Raw genomic sequence first — 21,057 nt, 5'->3', positions numbered from 1 at the left:
CCTTACAAGCAGGCAGTCGTGAGTTTGATCCCTGGTACCAATAAAAAGGAAAAAGACAAAAAAAAAAGTTTATGGAAACAGAGTAGTGGTGTTCCTCAGCATCCTGAACAGTATTTGGCTCTCTTTTCACTCTCCCTCAACCTCCTCATTCCTCCGACCTCATCACAGACCAAGTGCACACAATACACGACTTATTCATGAGTTACAACTTTTTCATCTTCAAGCACATCTCTCCTGTCCAAGCTAGACTCATTCACCCTGCTGCTCACCTTTGGGTAGATATTCTATAGCAGCTGAAACTCAAAGAAGTTGCTTGTTTTTTCTCAATGATCTAATTTCCCTTGTCTATAAATAGCACCTACCACCGAACTAATTACTGAAAATAGAAATCTGGGCACCACTTTCAAATCTCTGTAGCATACTTCACCCAGGCCTCTGGATTATCTTCTAGCTCTCTTAAAAGTCTCAGTTCTCCCCTGCTGTGGATGCTTTAAGCTCTGGGTCAAGATACCAACTACTGTCATGGAAATCCTCTAGAAGCCTTCTGCTTATCTCCAACCTCTTTTCCCCATACCTTCAGTATGGTGTGTCTGAAGTTGTGACGGCAAATGTTTTAGAGACTAGAGACGAGTGCCAAAATTGAAACCCAAATCTACCTATTTATTGTAAAGTGCCAACACAGTTAATTAAACCTGAATACTAAGGTTTTAGTTTGAAAAAAATAACTCATACATTAACATCTGTCTTAAAAGAAAAACACACTGAGCTTAAAAAATTATACAAACAGCTTTTTATTTAAAGATTTAAGTTTGCATTTGACACGCTTTTGTACAATTGTGATCTTTGCTGTTGTATGTATGCTGGTAGTTTGTAAACCTTGGCTCACAATTCATTAGTTTGCAAGCAACACATGTGGTGCTCAGGTCATCTGTTATCTGTATCTTATATCTATTTTATAAAATTCAAAGCTAAACACTGCTGCTCACAAGCATATGATGATCCGAATAAAGTAAGAAAAGCAATCCCAAGTACTCACATTGACTTAAAATTACTTGGCAGAGAATGCTACACGTCAAGGATTTTATTTTCAGACCTACCGTCTGCTGTACTTTGTCATCCCTTCATACTCTGTCTTCCCAAGTGTTGCAAGGTAAGGCCATAAGAAAGGTCAGGTGACTAATGGCTAACAAGTAATAACTTGGGACATTATCAGCTGATTCCACTACTTTTTTTCTGAGCATATGCATGGTCCCTATGCATACTATCCAATATTCTGCTGCTGGGGGGATGCTGGGACAACTTGCTTCATGTGCTGTGCCATAGGCCTAAAGTGTAATCTACTCAAGTGATTCTATTGTCCTTAGGCAAGAAGCCCAAATTTCTCAGTTTAGCTTTCCATATACTAATTTACCCAGCTAAATTCCTAGTTTCTTTTGATCTAAATTTCAGGACTATTTCTTTTATTAAGCCTTCTCAAGACTCCTGAAGCCTGATATTTCAACAACACTGAATATTTTTTTTAGTTACTGTATTTATTTTTCCAGTAGATTCACTTGTTTTCCTGTCTGTGGGTTATAAATATGGGCAGGAAACAAAACCATATCTATAAATCTGATTTGGTCTATTTTGGTGCATGTCAAAAAGAAGGTACTCCAATATGCAATGGATAAACAAAGTAATAAATCAATTCATTTAGGACTTGAGTCTTAACGTCTTAAATGGAAACACAGAACATGCTCTGTAACTACTGACATGAAAGTCACTCTACACCCTGGAGAACTGATGGCAAAATCTAGACCAGTGACAGCAAACCTTTTCAATGATATCAAACAGCCCACTTTAGCCTGTGTGCCACTAGTTTGCCACCACTGCAGTTAAATGTTAAGTGACAGCAGACTGTTTGCCAGCTAGACATGTTGGCAAAAATATGTGTATGCTGGATTTTTGGGCAGTGATAATCTCGTGCAAAATAAAGATACCACTATACTGTGTGTTGTGAAGCATTCCCAAATGTAAAACCAACAGGAAAACAAAAATGATTTGCCTCATTATCTAGAAACTAAAAGCATACCCTTCTCGTGTTAGGAAATCATACATCATAAGGAAAACCTTATCTGCATGAATATCTAAAAAGTATACTTGCTATATTAAAAAAACCTCCAACATTCATAGGAACTATAAGTGACTTGATTTTATGTTTGAAGTATATATATAGTTCCCACACTAAATACATATACATTATCTACTATATACTAAACATGTAAGTATACAGTCTTATAATTTTATCACAGTTTCAGTAAGTCTATTTTTCTGACTAAATTCTTGTTCTGTCATGTATGTCAATAATATTTTTTGCATGGAGAACTATATTACAGATAGATATGTGTTTCATTAAAAATTTCATTCCACTGTCCGTAGTTAGCAGGAAGAGTGAAACAGGGAAGAGACAAAATGGTCTCATAAGCACTGATGACTAACTTTCCACAGGCTCACTCTGATCATTGGTCATAGAGATTATTTTTTTCAGATATAGTATAAATTACATATACTATAAATGCTAGAGTTCAGCTTTCAAGATGGACTTTGCTTTCTTAGTCCAATGCAAGCTATATAATTATAAGCTAGTGTTCCCATCAAAATATACACAAGACACTTGGCAGGCTCACGTATCATGAGTGAAGGTGTAAGAATGACCCCAAGGGTAAGTGACATTTCTTACTTCTTTGAAATAATGAGCTATGCAAAATAAAATCTAATTAAGGGATAAATAAAATCTAATTAAGGAATGCACAGGTTAAAATATGTAACGAGCAACATTCTCTTTAAATATTGTAATTAATATACTTAAGAGTTCTGGGATACAGTCAAGCAGTTTCTTCACTGTTTGAAGCATCTTCGGGTGGAAGCAATGAAAAGTTTAAATATACAGTCATGGAAAGAAATTATTTGTAACCAATGTATTATTTTATGTATGCAAATATGCTTACATTCTATCAAGAAACCAAAATTTTCCAGTACACTGAAAGACAGAGGCCCTAGGCCTGCCTTTCGGACATAAGAAAAAATGTCATTAGCACCTCTGACACCTCCTGTTAGTCAGCCTTGTTGTGCTGACTCCCTGAAAAAATGAGCCAGCAAAATGTGTCTGTCATGTTCCCACAGCGACAGCAGTTTCCACAGCTTTCCCGCCTCACGTCAGCTACAGTATGACTGGTTCCCAGCCCAGAAAAAGATCAAAAGTAGGTTAGTCCCCCACTTTATTCAGAAGTTTCTTCTATTTCACTGGATGGTGAAGTAAGATCCCAGCTCAGAAATAATGCTGAAAAAGTTTGCCAGTTCTTTCTAATGTCATAAACAACCCAACAGGATATTTTAGACAATACCTCTGTGGACACATATTTTTAAAATTACTCAAGAGTTAATTAATATCTGTGAAAGACTGGAGGCAGCAACTAGTGATCCCTCAGAAGGAGAAGATAAGACACAGGGCAAGTAAGAAGGGGAAGCACTCAGGTATGACTTCAGAAAGCATTTTGTTCCTAACAAACATACTCCTAAGATACAGACACTTGCAGGACACTAAGGGACAGTGATCCTGCTTCTTTAATACTACTTAAATTCTGGTTAAAAAAAAACAGGCCTTGGTACTATTGTGGTTATTGTGAATTATAGCACTCCATAACGATAATAAAAACTTATTCACACTACAAAGTATGCTAAGGAATTTAAATAAATTAAATTCACATTTAAGCCATATGACATTATTACCCTCCCCAAAATGATTGAGGGAAAGTTTCTGTAACAAAGCACCAAGTCACACAGCCCCTAAGTGTGCTTACAAAAAAAAAATCAGTTAAAATAGTTTAAATTTACTGAACCCTTTAGCTTTTAAAAATTAAGTCTAGATTTTTAATGACAACACTGTTTAGATAACAAGACTATGACCAAAGATGAATCATGCAGAGTACCTAAGTAATTTGGAACTGGAGATCTGAGTTGCTGGCAAATCATGAAATATCCAGTTATCCTGACGCTTAAGGAATAACCACGCAAACTTTAACACAACATTAACCTTTCCTTTCAGTCAGAAACATTTCCAAAAAGACTCATCATTCTTCTACAGGATAAGAAATACAGTAGAGAAACTTAAAAGTTGTTTATGGTAAAGACTAAAGAAAAAAATCATGACATCAAAAAATGCTGATTTACCTTCTAAATCTAATATATACCAATTTAGCAAACTGAGACCAGAGATCATTCAAACATGCAGGAAGTATACACTACAAGCCAGAATGAGGACATCACAGATTGATGAAGGAATTAACCTCTTGCTTAAAATTCCCCTCTTATGGCAGTTTATTACTGATTTCATGTCTTGAGAGCTGAGCAGACATTTCTCAACAACAGGAAGAAATGTTCCATCTGCCAGAACCTCCCAAATAGTGTTTTCTGAGAGTAAGCCACATTATTTTAGTGTTTGGTTAGTAACTGAAAACACAGTCAAAATACATCTTCCTTTTTGGAAGAAAAATAATGAAGTATTTAATCCACAAGAAAAGACAGTATGCTGCATAATGCAAGAAAAAGACCTCTTGGTGAGACACGTTCTGATGCCATTGATGGCCTGCTGTTACACGAGCAGACGCTTCACTCGCTGGGCACAGAAGCAGGCTATACAGGACTGACACAGCTCACACTGACTATTTTCTTCTTTTTCTTTGGCTACTGAGCTCTGACACTCTGGCTCTACCATCATTGCTTAGTTATAATTTCCATTCTTCACCAGCAGAATCTCTAGCTCAAGCTAAATCAAAACAAAATCAAAACCAAACAAAAACAGGAAAAGCTATGTCGATGTCTGTCACAGTTCTGTGAAATTGTATCTCTATCTCTGAGAATGTCACCATTAGGCACAGATTTAACACAACCACCCATATGTCTGAAGGTCACTGTGAAAAACGAAAAGATTGGGGGCTAGGGATTTAGCTCAGCGGCATAAGCGCCTGCCTTGCAAGCAGGCAGTCATGAGTTCGATCCCTGGTACCGATAAAAAGGAAAAAGACAAAAAAAAAAAAAAAAGAAAAACAAAAAACGAAAAGATCAGGCCTCTAGTAAGCCATGAGGTGCAACAGAAAATCCCATTTAATGTGGGGTGGCTACTTCTGTCTCCATTCCTTAAGCTGAAGTATATCATGAGACACATTAGCAACTTGTATTTATACCCTTGCTTCAGCTTTCAGAAAACCAGTTTTGTTGGAAAATAATGTAGCTCTTTTCTTTAGTTTAATATTTGTATCATGATAAACCACACTGTAACTACTCATAAAAATCAATAATAAGCAAATGAGAGTTTCTCAAGGAACAATGTGTTTTTTCTGAGATAATTTTTCTGAGATAAGGTCTTGCTACGTAGTCTGGATTGCTACTAAAGTTGAGATCCTCCTGCTCACCTCCCTAGCCTGGAGTTACTGCTCTGTGCCATTGTGTCCACCTAACAAACTGCTTTTCTAAAATAAACATTTATTCAATTCAAACATGTTTTTGAGCATCCTTGGAACATACCCCACCAGTGTTTATGAATGTCACAATACCTCAACACACTCTTCAAAGCCAATTGATCTGAAGCTAGACACAGTGCTATTAGTCACTTTCAGATCTACTTAGTCACTTGTTCAAATAAAAAAATGGATTTCCAGTCTTTCTCTGTCCTTCAGGAAATGGACATTTTTGAAATGCTCAGTCCAGTTACTTTGCCAGGTTTCTCCACTGCTGAGCTAATGAAAGACAAAGATAAACTAAGGAACAATTCCAGAATAAAGGAGACTAAAGAGATATGGTCACTTAAATCAACTGATGTTCCTAGCTTACATCCTAAATCCAGAAATAGATGAAAAAAATCTGGAATGTTATTAAGGTCTGCATATTACAATACAGAATTCTATCAGCATTAATTTCCTGATTTAGATTATTGTACTATTAGCATTTCAGAAAAAGATCTTTAAAAGGAATGATAGAAGCTAGCAAAAATAGTGTGCCTGTATGATGATTATTTGGAGATTCAGGTAAAGAATATACTTCATTCTTTGCGCTGTTTATTTCAATGAGGGTCATTTGCAACTACTTCTAAAGTCTGAATTTATTTCAAAATAAAAAAAGTTTAAAAACCTTTGTGTCACACTGACACCCAGGACTATAATGAATTTAATGTACTGAGTTTCCAGTGTTTCAAAAGGAGATGATCTCAAAGCTGACTCTCTTTTCCTGTTCAAGTGCTTAGTTATTTTTGTTAAGAAGAGGTAGGTAATTTTTGGACGGTAACATCAAGTAGAAAAAAATGATAGCATAGTGGTTAGGATATCGTTTCATTTTCTAAAAAGTAGTATACTCACTGTCTAATCCAGGATGGCTGATTGTCATTAATGAGATGGATTTTGTCAATGGAGAAGAAATAGCTGATGTACAGTAATTAAATCCCTGTTGTTTAGCTCTGTGATACATCTGAAGGAAAAAAAAAGAAGTTTTTCAATATATGCTCTAATACTTCTTGATAAGCACAAAACACTTGCACACAACAGTGAAATAATGCAGACTAACAGGATGGTGAAAAGCATGTTTCTCAGTCAGACAGACTTGGATCCCAATCTGCCTCCGGCACTTAACACCTGTTACTCAGTTTTTCTATCACAAATGAGGATGATCTGATACTCATCCTTTATGTTCCTCACAGCATCTAGCAACATTTCAAGCTTAATAAGTACTGAGTAAGTACTTGCAGAATATAGTACAATCTCATAAAAATAATTTCACCAAAGATACCAATCTACCTGTACTACTTGTTCTTTGAAATCTAAACCCCTACAGAGTTCAGTAGGATATTAGTAATAAATATTACTTTGATTTTAAAGAGCTGGAAACAAATAAAAGTAAAATGTGTTTCAAGATCATATGTAAAACAGCTATTTAAAAAACCAGCTATGCATCTGGGAAAAAAATTCAGCTCTTTTTCATTTTTTTCTTCTAAGACTGATTCTCCATGAAGATGAGAGTGACTATAATGCGGTAGTTTAAAACCCATAGTAAATTCCCAACAGCTACAAGGTTGTAGAAGTTCCTCGCGAAACACCCCTGAAAATCAGCTGTCACCTTTTTGATGATAAGGGTTCTCATCCCTTTTGAGAGAGACCGGTCTAAGTGTTAATCAATGTTAATTATTATTACGGGGGCCAGACATTTAGCTCAGCGGCATAAGCGTCTGCCTGGCAAGTGCAAGGTCATGAGTTCGATCTCCAGTTCCCCTCTCAAAGAAAGTAGTCACTGTTTGATTGTCTGTCTTTTTATGCTTTGATTTTGTAACCTGAACAACTATTTCTCAGATGACCATATGTAATTATCAACTAGTGATTTCTTAGTGGTATCTTTTTTGAAGTTCTGTATTATTTCTACCCTTTTTTGTTTTGCTTTTTTCTCTCCACATTAAAAAAAATTATTACAAGAAGGATAAAATCTGTCTCTTCCTAACTCATATGCTGAAAGGGAGGCAGTGAAAATTCGTCATTAGCATTAACTTAAGTGGGCCAAAGGCATCTGATTAGTTTGTTCCATGTGTAACCATGGAATCTGAGGCAAACAGTTGCTATGTTTCAAATACAACTCTGAGGTCTGAAAAATGACCTCAGTGAAAGGCAGAGACTTTCAACAGGAAGTTGGCTACAGGCAATTTTTGCAGATCACACAGACACAAGCAACTCAAATACCCACTCTGAGGTTGCACAGCAGATGAAAAAACATGGGTAATTCTGGACAGGCATTCAGTGCAAAGCATTAAAATATTGACAATTATCCACAAATGTCCCACTTTAAAAAAGCTAAACCAGGAAACCCATTTTGGAAAGACATCAATGCTAGTAACCACTTATTAAAAGACAAGGTTACATGTCAAATTCAATCTCACAAATAGTAAGTATTAGCTTAAGAAAATGTATCACACAAGATACACAAATATAAAGAACTACAAAGAAAATGTCTATAAATATGTATAAAATATGTAAATAATACATGTATATAGAATATATAAAGAAAATTGAAATGACCTTATTCATTAAACTTGTCTATTTTAAAGACATGGGAAGAAGCAGTGAGACCAACAGTCAGGAATTATGATTTTGTTCACAAACCCACAAACAATTTTTATGTTTCCCTGGCCTTGAAAATGATCTAAGGATTCTATACATGTGAAATGCAATTTACTTTTCAAATTTCATGGCTTTATCTTTATCAAATCTGTACTAAGTAACTGCCAAACACTTTTTTCTGTTACAATTAGGCTTAACAAAACTAAACCACCTACTTCTTTAAGTATATTTTCGGTATTTTTTTCTAATATAGTAGACCAAGCAGAAATTTATTAAAAAGTGAGAAAGCTCTTTTAGACCTTAAATTTGATTGTCAATTAGACCTATAAGATTCTCTCTATTCACGTTGCTTCATATGAATATAAATGACATATTCATTACTAAGATAATCTTTCAATGCCAAATTTGTGGTCAGGGCATTGTTAGGTAGTAGGACACAATACAGAATTAAATTCCTATACAAAACCCTTAACTATCAAGTCAAAGAATATGTTGTTACATTTTTGTTAGTTTCATTAGATTTCTACCCAAAGTTGCTACTCAGACATACATGTTTTTTACTTGTTTGTTTTATTAGATATGTTTCATTTAGATGAATTAAGAGGAATCCTTTCAGAAAGGTGTTCTTGGCACAAGAAGAAAAAAAGAACTGGGGGAAAGGTAGGACGCTAAAAAAAATTCTTACCTCACAAACTATCCCAGAGATAATGAGGGGCCTGAGAAAATGACAACTAAGAAAAAGTTACTTGACTTGACTGAGAAGCCAGGCCATGAGCTTCAAGAGAATGGCAGGAAAGGACATTAACAGATGTAGCAGGTGAAAAAGAGAAGGCAGGAGTACATACGCTCCAAAGGACTCTGGCAGGGACATAAAGCAGATGAATCAACGGCCATTTCCTGGCTGGTACGGTTAAGACAAAGAATATTATTTCTATGAAAAAACTTAGACGATTTTTTTTTTTCTTTTTTCTTTTTATTGGTACCAGGGATTGAACTCACGACTGCCTGCTTGCAAGGCAGGCGCTTATGCCGCTGAGCTAAATCCCCAGCCTCAAGACGATTTTTTTGAAAACTGTAACTTGAATGATGAGTTTAAGACTCATTTAGTACTGAGGTGATTAAGAAGGAAAATTTCAAATCTATCTCCTAGAAACTTTGCCAACTCTTAAGTTTGCTCTGATGGAACATTTAAATTTGTGCAACTTACTGGTATTAATATTCAGTGCTAAAAACTTGCTTTACTGATAGACTGAATATATTATTTAATGGGTAGGCTATCTTTGCTACCAGCTTTGTATTAACAGAGATTTTGCCATTCAATGTTCTTAAAATGTTGGTATTTTGGGACATAGCTTCTTTCCCAAATTAATAATATACATTTCAGCCTTACCTGCTGATCAAACATCCTATGTTCTCTTTGGTGTGACTCCAGATCCTCTTCTGAAAGTGACATTAAAGAGTCACCCCGTTCCTCTCCACTGAAAGTATGCCTGAGCTCTTTGGAGTTTACAGCATTAACTTCTAAAGATGAGGACAGCTTGTTTCCAATGCCAGCTGCTCCTATTAAGCCTTCAAGACTGAAACTGAACACAGAGCACAAGGGTTAACTCATTGAATTTGTAGGTCTCACAATAGAAGGAGGATCCCAAATCTCCTTAGTTGTACTTCCTTTGTTCATCTGTTATTTCTATGTCATCTAGCAAAACTAAAAGGACACAGCACAAATGAGTACCACCCCCTGCCCAGGTCTTAAAATGATGAGAAAATGAAATGCACAGAGATTGTCTTACCTTATTCCGTCTATCTAAACATTGAACCAGCTAAGATCATTTTCTCAGATTTTTTTCAATATATATACCATATGAACAGACAGTGTTATTTTATTTGCATTCATATATGGATGCTTTTCATTTATCTGATATGATTAATTTTTGCCATAATCTAACACTAATGCCAAATTTTAAGAAACTATAAGTAACTTTCAAAAGGCAAACTGGGTTACCTGCCTGTCTCCATTAAGTGGCGTTTATAGCTTTAAACAATTTTTTGCTGACCTTTAGAATTCTCTATAGGTTGAGTTCTACCCCAAATATCCTTGTGCTACTCATGGTCACTACCATTTATGCACACTGATGAGACAACTACTAACAGGCTGTCTGAGAATTGTTAGTTGCAGAAATTCACATGTAATGCTTTAAAGAACAAATGCAGAAAAGCTACTGAGACTAACAGTTTTAATTTTTGTGCTGGTATGGGTAAAAGAAAAAAAAATTTCCACAGTCTGAAATTGTAGTTGGGAATCCTAGGATATTTTGTGGTCTGCAGAACAAAAAGTTATGCTCTGATAGCAGGAGACTAGAAAGCAAGATTTTTATCTTTGGAGTTGCTACCTCCAAACTGCTAAGATAATTTGTATTTATTGTAACCTCAGCAGGGACTTTAAAATATGCAAGATCTCAAAATACAATTGTTGTGGGCATCCTCAGTTAACAACTAGCTGGAACTGTATTTGGAAGTATGCTGACTCTACTGTATTTAATTATTTCCACCCTGGAAAAACATTACAGGTAATTCTGACCATTAAGTTCATACTGCCATACTAGAAGCATTTTTATTTGAGTTTTTCCTTTTATTTTTATTTTTTATTTTTGCTTCATGAGTTACTTATTTTGGACTAAAACCATATGTTTGTGTTTTTCCCATTGGGTAAATTAAACAATAGGTTAGTTTTTCTTATTTTAATATAACAATACAAATCATGACTAAGAATAAACGTCTCCGTAAAACTCTTTTTCAATACAAGGGATAAGAACTGCAGCTAAATGAAGAAGAAATTTAGTTTTGTATTTGTGAACTTGAAAAGCTGAAAGAACCAGATCTATGCTTACTAGAAAACTTAATCCTGAAAACGTTTTAGTAATTAAATCTGGCTGGGTAGGGCTGGGGATTTAGCTCAGCGGCATAAGCACCTGCCTTGCAAGCAGGCGGTCGTGAGTTCGATCCCCGGTACCGATAAAAAGGAAAAAAGACAAAAAAAAAAAAAAAAAAAAAAATCTGGCTGGGTAGTTGACAAAAGAATATGAAACAAAGTGGTCTCTGATTGTGGGATCTAAATATGGTAATGGACTTGGAAACAAAACAGAAATCAGTACATCTTATTAGCTGCCTTGCTGCTCTCACTGTTATTCTAAGGATCTGGGAATTTGGACAGCCCAGAACAAACAATTGTAGTCTGCTATATCACAGAGACAAGTCTGTGCAGAAAATACTAAATCTACACTGACTTGATACAATATGGTGTACCAAAGTCTATCATCAGGTTAAACCACCTGGTGATGCCTATCACAAAGGCAACAGAACACACAGACATAGCAGGCTGCTTATACACATCCAGCCATACAGAAGCCAGCTCCAAGCCAAAGCCAGACGTCACATTTTCGGATTTCCCATTTGGTGGCCAGACATGTAACGATACTGTACCTTCTGTAATTAAAGTCAGCACTCAAGGCAGCAGAATATTGCACACCAGAAGGACACCAGCTCATACTGGGGATGACATCAAAGGCAGAAACAAAGGAGGAAGAAAAGTGAAAACAGGTACAGGGTTATTAAGATCAAAAAAGAAAGGGCAGAGTTAGAGACAGATGGATTTACTTGTCAAAAAATTTAGAAATGCAACACTGAGAATTTAGAAAAGGACTAGATTAAAATACATGCTATCGTGCTGCTCCATGGATATCCATCTAGACAATGTTTTAAGAACGAACAAACTCTTACAGGAAAACCAGTCCAACTTAAAACCCAAGAATTTACTCTTCTGATCCTTGGGGAATGAGCCACCCGCTCAGAGCTTCCTTTCCAGGCCTTCTATGGACTGCATTTCAATACCTGTTACTGGACAGTCTCCGTAGAGCCCCTTCTCTATGTGGCCTTACAGAATATCTCTACGCTGGATTGTAAGTAGAGGTGACAACCTGTGCTGAGGTAGACTTACTGAGTCATTATTTCCCTTTTTTTACGTGTTTCCATTAGCGGTCCAATTAAATCAGATAATTCTAATTAAATCAGACAATTCATGAATATTGCATGTCACATTCACATTCATCTGTACTTCTTTCTTGGCAGTACTACTGGAAATTGAACCCAGAGCCTCCAGCATGTACAAAAGCACTCTACCAGTTTTTGGCTTTTAATATTGAGATATATAGTCTCACTAAGTTGCCAAGGTGAGCCTCAAATTTGTGTTTGTTTTGTCTCAGTCTCTTTTTAAAAGCTATTCACTAGGCTCTTCTGCTAAAAATAAGCAAGTAACAATGGCACATTCCCTTGTATTTTAGTGATAATTAAGGGACTTTTTACTCCTAGAATTCTATGGTACTGAGAAACACATTAAAATATGTTTAACGAGTAAGCTGATATACATTTTTCTAACAAGATTGTACAAAGTCCAGTAGTTCCTTGATTATCTACTTCCTTTATTACTAACCACACATAGCAGTGAGAGAGACAATCTGGAGTTGGACAGGCTAAATAAATATAAATCAACTTTTTAAAAACAAGGAATTCAAAATATTAGGTACTTTGTAAAGGGTGCTATTACCAATAGGTCAGGGCTTTTATGAGGGTGGTAGTGGTGGAGGTTTACCTACACTTACTGGTTTTTTGATTAACAAACACCCTCACTTAAAAGTCACTGCTGCTATTTGGATCTTCAGTTCTAAATATGCTTTTATATTCAACAGTGGAATAAGAAAACAGTTGCTGGACAACAGTAAAACTAGTCAGCTCCCTATTCAATTGCACAGATGGGAAGGCCTGCAGATACCAGGACTCCAGAATTTATCTAACAACTGTTTGCCAACTAGGGATCTGGGCAGAGGAAAGATAACAAGAAAATGTTGAAAGGATACAGAAACTTTCGCTATAGTTTTCCTAGAAGGCAATTTTTATTGTGCAAACAAAACTTAAATAGCATAAAACACTTTAAATCAAGAATAAACAGTTTGAAACTCAGAAGTACAAAAGCAGAAAGGAAAAATACACAGCTGAAATATGTCTCTAGTCTGGCAAAGAGATCAGAATAACTTACAATTTACTTGTATGAGCAGAAGCAAGATATGTTTTACAAACATACACAGACTGAGAAGTCTAGTCTCTAAAGTTATTAATTTAATTTTAATCTCCAAGTCATTAGTAAATAAGCATACTACACATAAATACTCAACTTAGTAAGAAAAGCAGAATGTGGCAAATCAGGAACAATGCATAAAATTCTTAAAAATAATGTCTATTGTTTCCAACATTCTCTTTACTTTCAGAATATATAATAATGATGTGGACAATTAGAAGACATTTAAGATGAAGAGCAACACAAAGACAAAAGGACATGAGAGTTTTCCTAAGGATCCAGTAAGTTACAGGTGGTTTATGCCTGTTCTTCCTAGATCAGAAAACTCCTTTTATCATTAAGAGTATTTCTGAGAGTATTCTCATTTCCTTAATTAGCAGAGGTAACACTGAATGATTCTTTGGCTTTGAAATCTAGGAAGTTTCAGTTTTTAAAACACCATCCCTCCCCCAAAATACTTGTTGGATTTTAAGTTTTAAAAACTTGTAATTTATAGATCACGTTTTTCCTATAAAGAGGGGACTCATTCATGGTAAAACTGTAACTGGAGTTGTTTAGGATAGTTCTATCTGTATGCGAACTTGCACTGCACCGTGAATATGTCATCTAAGTTCACATGGAGGAATTTTTAATAGAGGGTCAATAACTATAGTTCCATAGATTTCAGGTACTTTCTACTGAAGGCTTTTCAAAAAGCAACATAACCAAGAATGTTTAAAATTAAAATTGGCTTTTTGCCTGAAGTCTGGAATTAAAGGAAACATCTACTTGAAGTAGAAAGATCACTATGTGTCTGCTTCCAACAAACAGATTTTGCTAATGAATGAAAATACTTCTTTATAAATGTTTCTTAATTCAAGAAGCTAACAGTAATACAACAAAATTTTGGATTTCTTATGCTTTTTCCAAACAACCCAAAAAAAAAGATCAATAATAACTTCTGAACCACAGAAATTAAAAACAACCACCAAAACTCTTCCCAAACCTGGCAGTTTCTGACTAGAAACCACTTTTCCATTTATAAATCACTTATTTGTAAGCTTCAAAATTTTACCTGACCAATAATAAATCCAAAGACTGAGAGGTCAGCTATCCCTCTTACTTTTTTCTTTTTTTCCCCCCTCTTAAATACTTTTTGAAATCCTATGTCAACAATGGAACAGAAAGTGCCAAGTGGCCAAGAACTAAAGTCTCTCATCTGTCTCACTACGTAGTTCAGGCTGGCCTCAAACTCATAGCAATTCTTCTGTCTCAGCCGCTCACACCTAGTTCTTGTATTATTAAAGAATATGTTGAAAATATTTTAACAACTGTGTGAGCACACACATACATATTTTTGACTCTTGGGGGGTGGTGGTAACTCTCCAGTTTTGATTCAATAGGCACAATATGGAAAGTTCTTTGAAATCTCCTACTAAAATTTGCCGAAGTCTTCCAGACCAGTAGGTGCAAGACAGAAAATGTATTCCATTCTTTTAAAGACATTAAAGGGGGCTGGGGATATAGCTCAGCGGCAGAAGTGCTGCTGGTCCTGAGTGCAAGGTCCTGAGTTCAATTTTCGGTACCAAAAAAAGAAAAGAAAAGTTAAAGGAACAGGAAAAGTAACTTATATGGAATGAACATAAGCAATTAATAAATACTATATTTTATTTGTCTGAATTAGAACCAGAATTTCCAGAGCAGTGGGAGGTGTAGCCCAGTATCATACTTTCCTAGCATGTACAAGGCCCTGTATTCTACATTTAGCAACCCCCAAATCCACAAACAAAACATCCAGCATGGATTAAGCACAATAAAGGCTTGTTAGTATATGCTCAGAGGCAGTATGGTTAGTCCATTAAGGTAGTGAACTTTGTACCTTCTCCTATGAATGGGAGGCCTCCTGACAACATCCCCAAGAACTCGATTTGAACTGAAAATGAATGGTGGAAGAGGTCAGTGATGCGAGTGAAACAAAATGGGATACAAATGCATGAAACATACAGATATCACAACAGGAGGAGAGATAATGTCCAAAGACATATAGTACAGGAGGTAAGGGAATGAAAGAAAGCAGTATGAGAAATACATGAGAATCAAAAGGCCTAACAATTTCTGTGAAGGGCCACTTGGCTTCCTCCTTGCTCCAAGGAGTTAATGCAAGTTAAAAGTTTAAGTTATAAACTTAACTTATAAGTTATAAATTTATTACATTTTTGACTCTTGAGGGGGCAGTAACTCTCCAGCTTTGATTCAATAGGGACAATATGGAAAATTCTTTGAAATCTCCTACTAAAAGTTGGCAAAGTACTTATTACGTAAGTTATAAATTTATTACATTTTTATACAAGTAAGGAAAATGTCACTTGAAACCTTAGAAGGATTTTCTTTAAATCTTTAAAATTCAGGTTATACTATATATTGGTAGTACCATAAAAATTAGTCAAATTATTAAAATTAAAATTCAAATTAAAACTTAAGTCTCATTCCATTATGCTAGGTAATCCTTACAACTAAATTCAAACAGGCAATGCCATGACATGCAGACTAAAAATATAACTGACTGTGGCAAGAGAGTTCTCATGCCAGTCCCATCTTAAAACCACCACATAATCTTGGGCACATGATTTAATGTGAGCTTCAACTTCCTCATTTGAGTCACATGATACAAACATATAAAACTCTGAAACGGTCCACACACGTTGTAAAGAAAAATTGATTATGTAAGTTCTTGTTCCTTGACTGCTGTATTAACTAAGAGAAGAATGTACTATCAACAGACTTCCCTGACTTCTGGATAGGATCACTCCCCTATCATATTGTTTTTAAAATAGTTTTGAATCTCTTAAAAAAGTACATCAAGCATAAACCTGCAAAGGCAAGCACTTAGAAATTGATTTTTGTACAACCTAGGATTTAGGAAGCATATAAAAATAACTTAAGAAAACTGCTTATTTCAGTTTTACACCCTTAACTCCACCATAGAAAAATATGGAATTGAAGAAAATACCTAAGAGACCAGAAACTTGCCTTCTATTGACCTTGGCTGAATGATATAAACTACCTGCACTAGTCTTCTCAACTGCAAACACAGGGATAACATCACCTGGTTCATGGAGAGGATTAAAAAACTGAATGAGGTAATGTGTTGTAAAAGGAGCTTGAAAAGATGCGCAAACTAGGGGAGTGGAAGGCATTATTGTGAGTTCCATGAAAGCTGGAACTTTATTCTGTTTACCGCTGTATCTCTAGAACCTAAATCACTGCTTAATATACACTGGCTAAATGAAAGAAGGAATGAATGAATGTGATTACATGACGTGCACTACCAGTTGGCTGTGATCTATGGAAAAAGAAATTTTTTCAAAATAATTGACTCAGCTGAATTGTTTACATTAATTGTTTAAAAATAAAAACAATTCCATCAGACTCCTCTGTTAATTGGTTTACTTGATTTAAGACAGTAGCTCTAGAGAAGTGCAAGCTGCTAAATACAGTAAATAGTACTTATTCTTCAGAGTTAAAACTATTTGCTTAGAAATTTATCAAGGCAGCTGATAACAGAGGCCAAATCTCACTAATCTTCTCCATACACTGTTATCAAAGTGAAGAACTAAAATGGGATGATACTTGTGAAAATCCCTGAGACTGGACGATACACAAGCAAATACCAACGATTTTATGATATGTCATTACATTAGCCTTATGGTCATTTGAAGGATGAGATATATATAGTTAGACTTTTTTTGGAATTTTCTGTACTAGAAACAGATGCCTATAATTCGCAGGAAGCATTCTGAATAACTTAAACAACTGGAAAACTTCATGTTAATTTCTTAATTAAGAATTAAAATGAAACCATTTCCTCCAATATTTTCTAATTCGTGAATTTAATTAACAAAACACTACTGTTTATTAAAAGTTCACTATAAGAGTTACATTTATTATTACAAATATTTTGAAAATCCAGTATTACAGATGAGGAAATTAAAGTCCAGAACGATCCAATGACTTGTCCAAGGCCATCAAGTTACAATTGCAGGCATCTGAACACAAATCTTCTTTATTCTAAAGCCTATACTCTATCTTCTATACCATGGTGTTTCCTAAAATCTTTTACCAATATAACAACAGATCAGACACTTCTTAAAAGCAGACAGACACTAAGACATTAAATAAACACGCTACCATCTCACCTCCGGTGGTTCATTTCTGCATCACTGGCTGCGTTTTTTCCAGGACCCCAGCTGTGCCTCCTGAACGGGGAGAGAGAACGCATGGAGCTCCTCCTGCAGTTGGCAGGTACTTCTGTAATGCTGTCCATTTCCTCCTCCTCAATCTCGCCAGAGGCAGCAGGCTCACTCTCATTCTCCTGGCCCTCAGCTTCCATACCATGGCTGCAGAAGCCATCAGAGCTTTGCTGATCTCTGGCCCTGTTTAACTTTGAAATCTGAGGGAGGGACACATCACTGCCTTGAGAAGAATGTCGATCCAGGGAAGCCGTGTCATCGGTAGAACTGGATCCCACGATATCACAGATCTCGGGCTGCAGTGGGGAGAAAGCAAATGCAGCTGAAAGTGGCAGGATCAAGCAGAGCCTCAGTTATTCCAGACCAACCCATGGTTTCCCGGTTAGACTAGAGGGGCAAGGTCAATAAATGACCTTAAGCACAGTTGCTTTCTTTTCCATTTTTAAAAGTCCATTATTTCAACAAGATACGAAACACATTACCACTTTCTATGGTCTCACTGCAGCTGCTAGACTAGAAGTACATTATTTTTTTCTTACAGAAGATTTTTAGGTCAATTCTTTCAATCAATTCAATCAATTGAAATGAAGTAGGAACCCTCTGTCTCTGGGATTTCTGCTGTACAAAAACTAATTTCATGTCACTGAGGTTTCAAAGGTTTTTAATGGAAGGAAAGCAGCCTTCATGCCTTCAGCAACACGATGAAACTAGTATTTCAAAAGCAAGTACATGATTGTTTTTAAGTGCCCTTCTGTAAGGCATGGGACACCACAATCCCCAACTTGAAATTATATTATAAAGCTACTGTGATAAAAAGCAGTGTGGTGCTGAAAAGAAAAACTAACTCAAAGATCTTTCACAAACAACTCCAGACTTACTCAGTCACCTTATCTTTGACAAAGATACCAAAAACATTAACTGGAAGAACAGCCTCGTTAATAAACGGTGCTGGAAAAACTGGCTTTGCGCATGGTAAAGATTAAAACTGGACCCAAGTATCTTTCACCATGCACCAAACTAAACAGAAATAGATGAAAGATCTAAATATTAAAACAAAACATTAAATCTGCTGGAAGACAGAATTGGTAAACCTCTTGAACACACTGGTATAGGCAGAGACTTTATGGATAAAACCCTGGTAGCATAGAAACCATCATGAACAATCAACAACTGCGACTTTATCTTATTAAAAAGCTTTGGCACAGCAAGAGAAATCATCAACAATGTCAAGAGACAACCTATCATCTGGGAAAACATTGTTTGCCAGCTGTTGTTCAGACAAAGGATTACAACCAAGAACATATAAAGAACTCAAAAATATCTAGACACCCAAATTTAGAGGACTAATCCAAAAATGAGCAACAGAGATAAATATCCACTTCTCAGATGAAGAAATAAAAACAGTGAACAAATACATGAAGAAATGTTCAATATTACTGGCCACTCAAGAGATGCAAATTGAAACACTGACATTCCATCTCATTCTGGAAAGAGCAGCTATTATAAAGAAATCAACCAACAACAAATGCTGGAGGGGCTATGGGGGGAAAGGAGTCCTGCTCCACTGTTGGTGGAAATGTAGACTGATACAACCACTATGGAAATCAGTGTAGAGCTTTCTCAAAAAATTAGGATAAGAAGCCTCATTTGACTCAACTATTCCTTCTTCTGAGTACTTTTCGAGAATTAAAAACACTATACCATGGTGATACATGTGCATTCAAGTTTATAGCAGTGCAATTTTTAATAGCCAAATTTTAAGTGCTCTTCTGCAAAGTGCAGAATAGTTTATGATCCCACCTTAAGTCAGTCACAAATAAGTTAAATGGGAGAAAGTTATTGCTTCTTTTCGTTTCACTAACAACTGGCTGGGTGCTATGCAGCCATATCTATCTACATGAAATATTCAGTACTGGCAATGTTATCTTTGGTATAGTGACCATGGTCTTTCCCTAGCCAATCAATCTTTAGAGCCTAAGGACTCTGGTCCTAGCAGTCTGACATTCTACTTGTTGAAAGACACAAAAAATGCAGAATATTAGGATAAAGGAAAGATGAGCTGTATGATGGAGGAGGGGGAAATTATCTAAGAGATACACAACCACAGTCTTAGCTACAAATGTGGGGACTGCCTTAATGTCTTTATTTGCTCTCTCATAGGATAGGGAAGGTCATACTGTGACTTTTCCACAATATATTCCTAATCAGCCAGTGGACTCAGGGTTTTAAAGAGTGAAGAAATACATAGTTCTTAGACTTTAAAAATTATGAAGGTAAATAGGTCTTTTCAATTATAAAGTAGGAAATAATTCCTATACTCAAAGGAGAGTCTTTTAAAGGTTTAACACTTTTATCAAAGGCATGTTATGTTCTGAAAGTGCCTTTATGTCTCTGGGCCTGGATTTCGCCAGCTACTATATAATTTTTTATATAAAGTTCTACATAATTTTCTATATAAAAGATGAATTGCTTTTAAAAATATGTCAGATAAGAGTGAAATAAATACAGAGGGATGGCATGACAGGTCAGAAAACTGAGGCCCGGGTTATTTACTAGACTTTCTCGATTAACCCGGTCAGTAAGCAGCAGAATTGAGAATTGAATGTAGTTTGATTTAGACTCTAACTGCCCCATTCCATTATGTCAATTGTTTTCAAAAAATTCTATAAGGACAACATTTTAAACACAGTATCAAAAAAAGTGCCTGGGTAAAATTCAAAACAACTCACAACTATTCCATGACATAAATTCTAAATTGCGGTAAGTATAAGTATTATTTTAAAACAAAACTGCTGATTGTTCTTTTTAACTTAATAAGGGCTAATGAAATCATCTTTAAAGATTCCTATTCCTGCAGTCACTCTGCACAGAAAATATAAATGGTCATAATTACCAACTTTAGAGAAAACTTCTCGAATTTCTAAGCTTTTTCACTATTCTGTAGACTTTGCCTCAAATATGTATCTTTTTCAACATGTGTTCTTATTCAAAAGTAGAGTTTTTTCAAGTGTAATTAATTAAGATTCGCTCATAGTGGAGTAGGGTGAGGCTTACATTCAACATGAGTTAGTCATGTCTTTGTAAGAGAAGAAGAGTTGCAGGGTCAAGACACATACCATGTAAAAGCAGAAACAGAGACTGGACTACCCAAGAAATGTCATGGACCATAAACAAGCACCAGGGACTAGCACAGAAGTGTGGAATGGATTCTCTCTCAGAGAAAGCAATCTAGCCAAAACTGAATGAGTATCAAGTAAAATGTGTGACAAGCCTATTCTAAAACACACAATAAAGGGTTCAAAACTCTGAATTAAAAATTCAAAAACTCTGAATTAAAAATTAAAAATTCAAAAACTCTGAATTAAAAATTTCCATTTACCATGTACATTTCCTATCAATTAGCTCTTCCCATCTGGAAACGAACCTGACAGTGGAATAGATGCTTCTTCCTCACTTTGGCATCTAGTATGAGAAACATACTGCCTTGAAGGGGAAAAACAACAAACAAACAAACACTGGTACTTCACCAATTTGAAACTCATAAAATAACCATCTATCCTTTGCAAGA

General features: G+C 35.7%; 1 protein-coding gene across 11 annotated transcripts in view; it reads right to left on the bottom strand.

Moving 5' to 3' along the window:
• Positions 1-21,057, bottom strand: part of Akap13 (A-kinase anchoring protein 13) — a 302,450-nt gene that overhangs the window by 54,681 nt on the left and 226,712 nt on the right. For 4 of the 11 annotated variants that reach the window (XM_063249996.1, XM_063249997.1, XM_063249998.1 and 1 more), the window contains exons 11-15: positions 17,436-17,785; positions 15,119-15,172; positions 11,613-11,678; positions 9,523-9,715; positions 6,390-6,498 (exon numbers count right to left, since the gene is read on the bottom strand). In XM_063249996.1, coding sequence (XP_063106066.1) covers positions 6,390-6,498; positions 9,523-9,715; positions 11,613-11,678; positions 15,119-15,172; positions 17,436-17,785 — 772 coding nt within the window. The remainder of the gene's footprint in view (positions 1-6,389; positions 6,499-9,522; positions 9,716-11,612; positions 11,679-15,118; positions 15,173-17,435; positions 17,786-21,057) is intronic. The other 7 variants (XM_063250001.1, XM_063250006.1, XM_063250007.1 and 4 more) reach the window with 3 other exon arrangements.

The sequence above is a fragment of the Cavia porcellus genome, unplaced genomic scaffold, assembly GCF_034190915.1.
Source record: "Cavia porcellus strain 051 isolate PalLab524CR breed Dunkin Hartley unplaced genomic scaffold, mCavPor4.1 scaffold_6, whole genome shotgun sequence".
NCBI classification, from domain to species: Eukaryota; Metazoa; Chordata; class Mammalia; order Rodentia; family Caviidae; genus Cavia; species Cavia porcellus.
The sequence above is the reverse complement of the archived record's forward strand: the minus strand, read 5'-3'. Positions and strand labels throughout refer to the sequence as shown.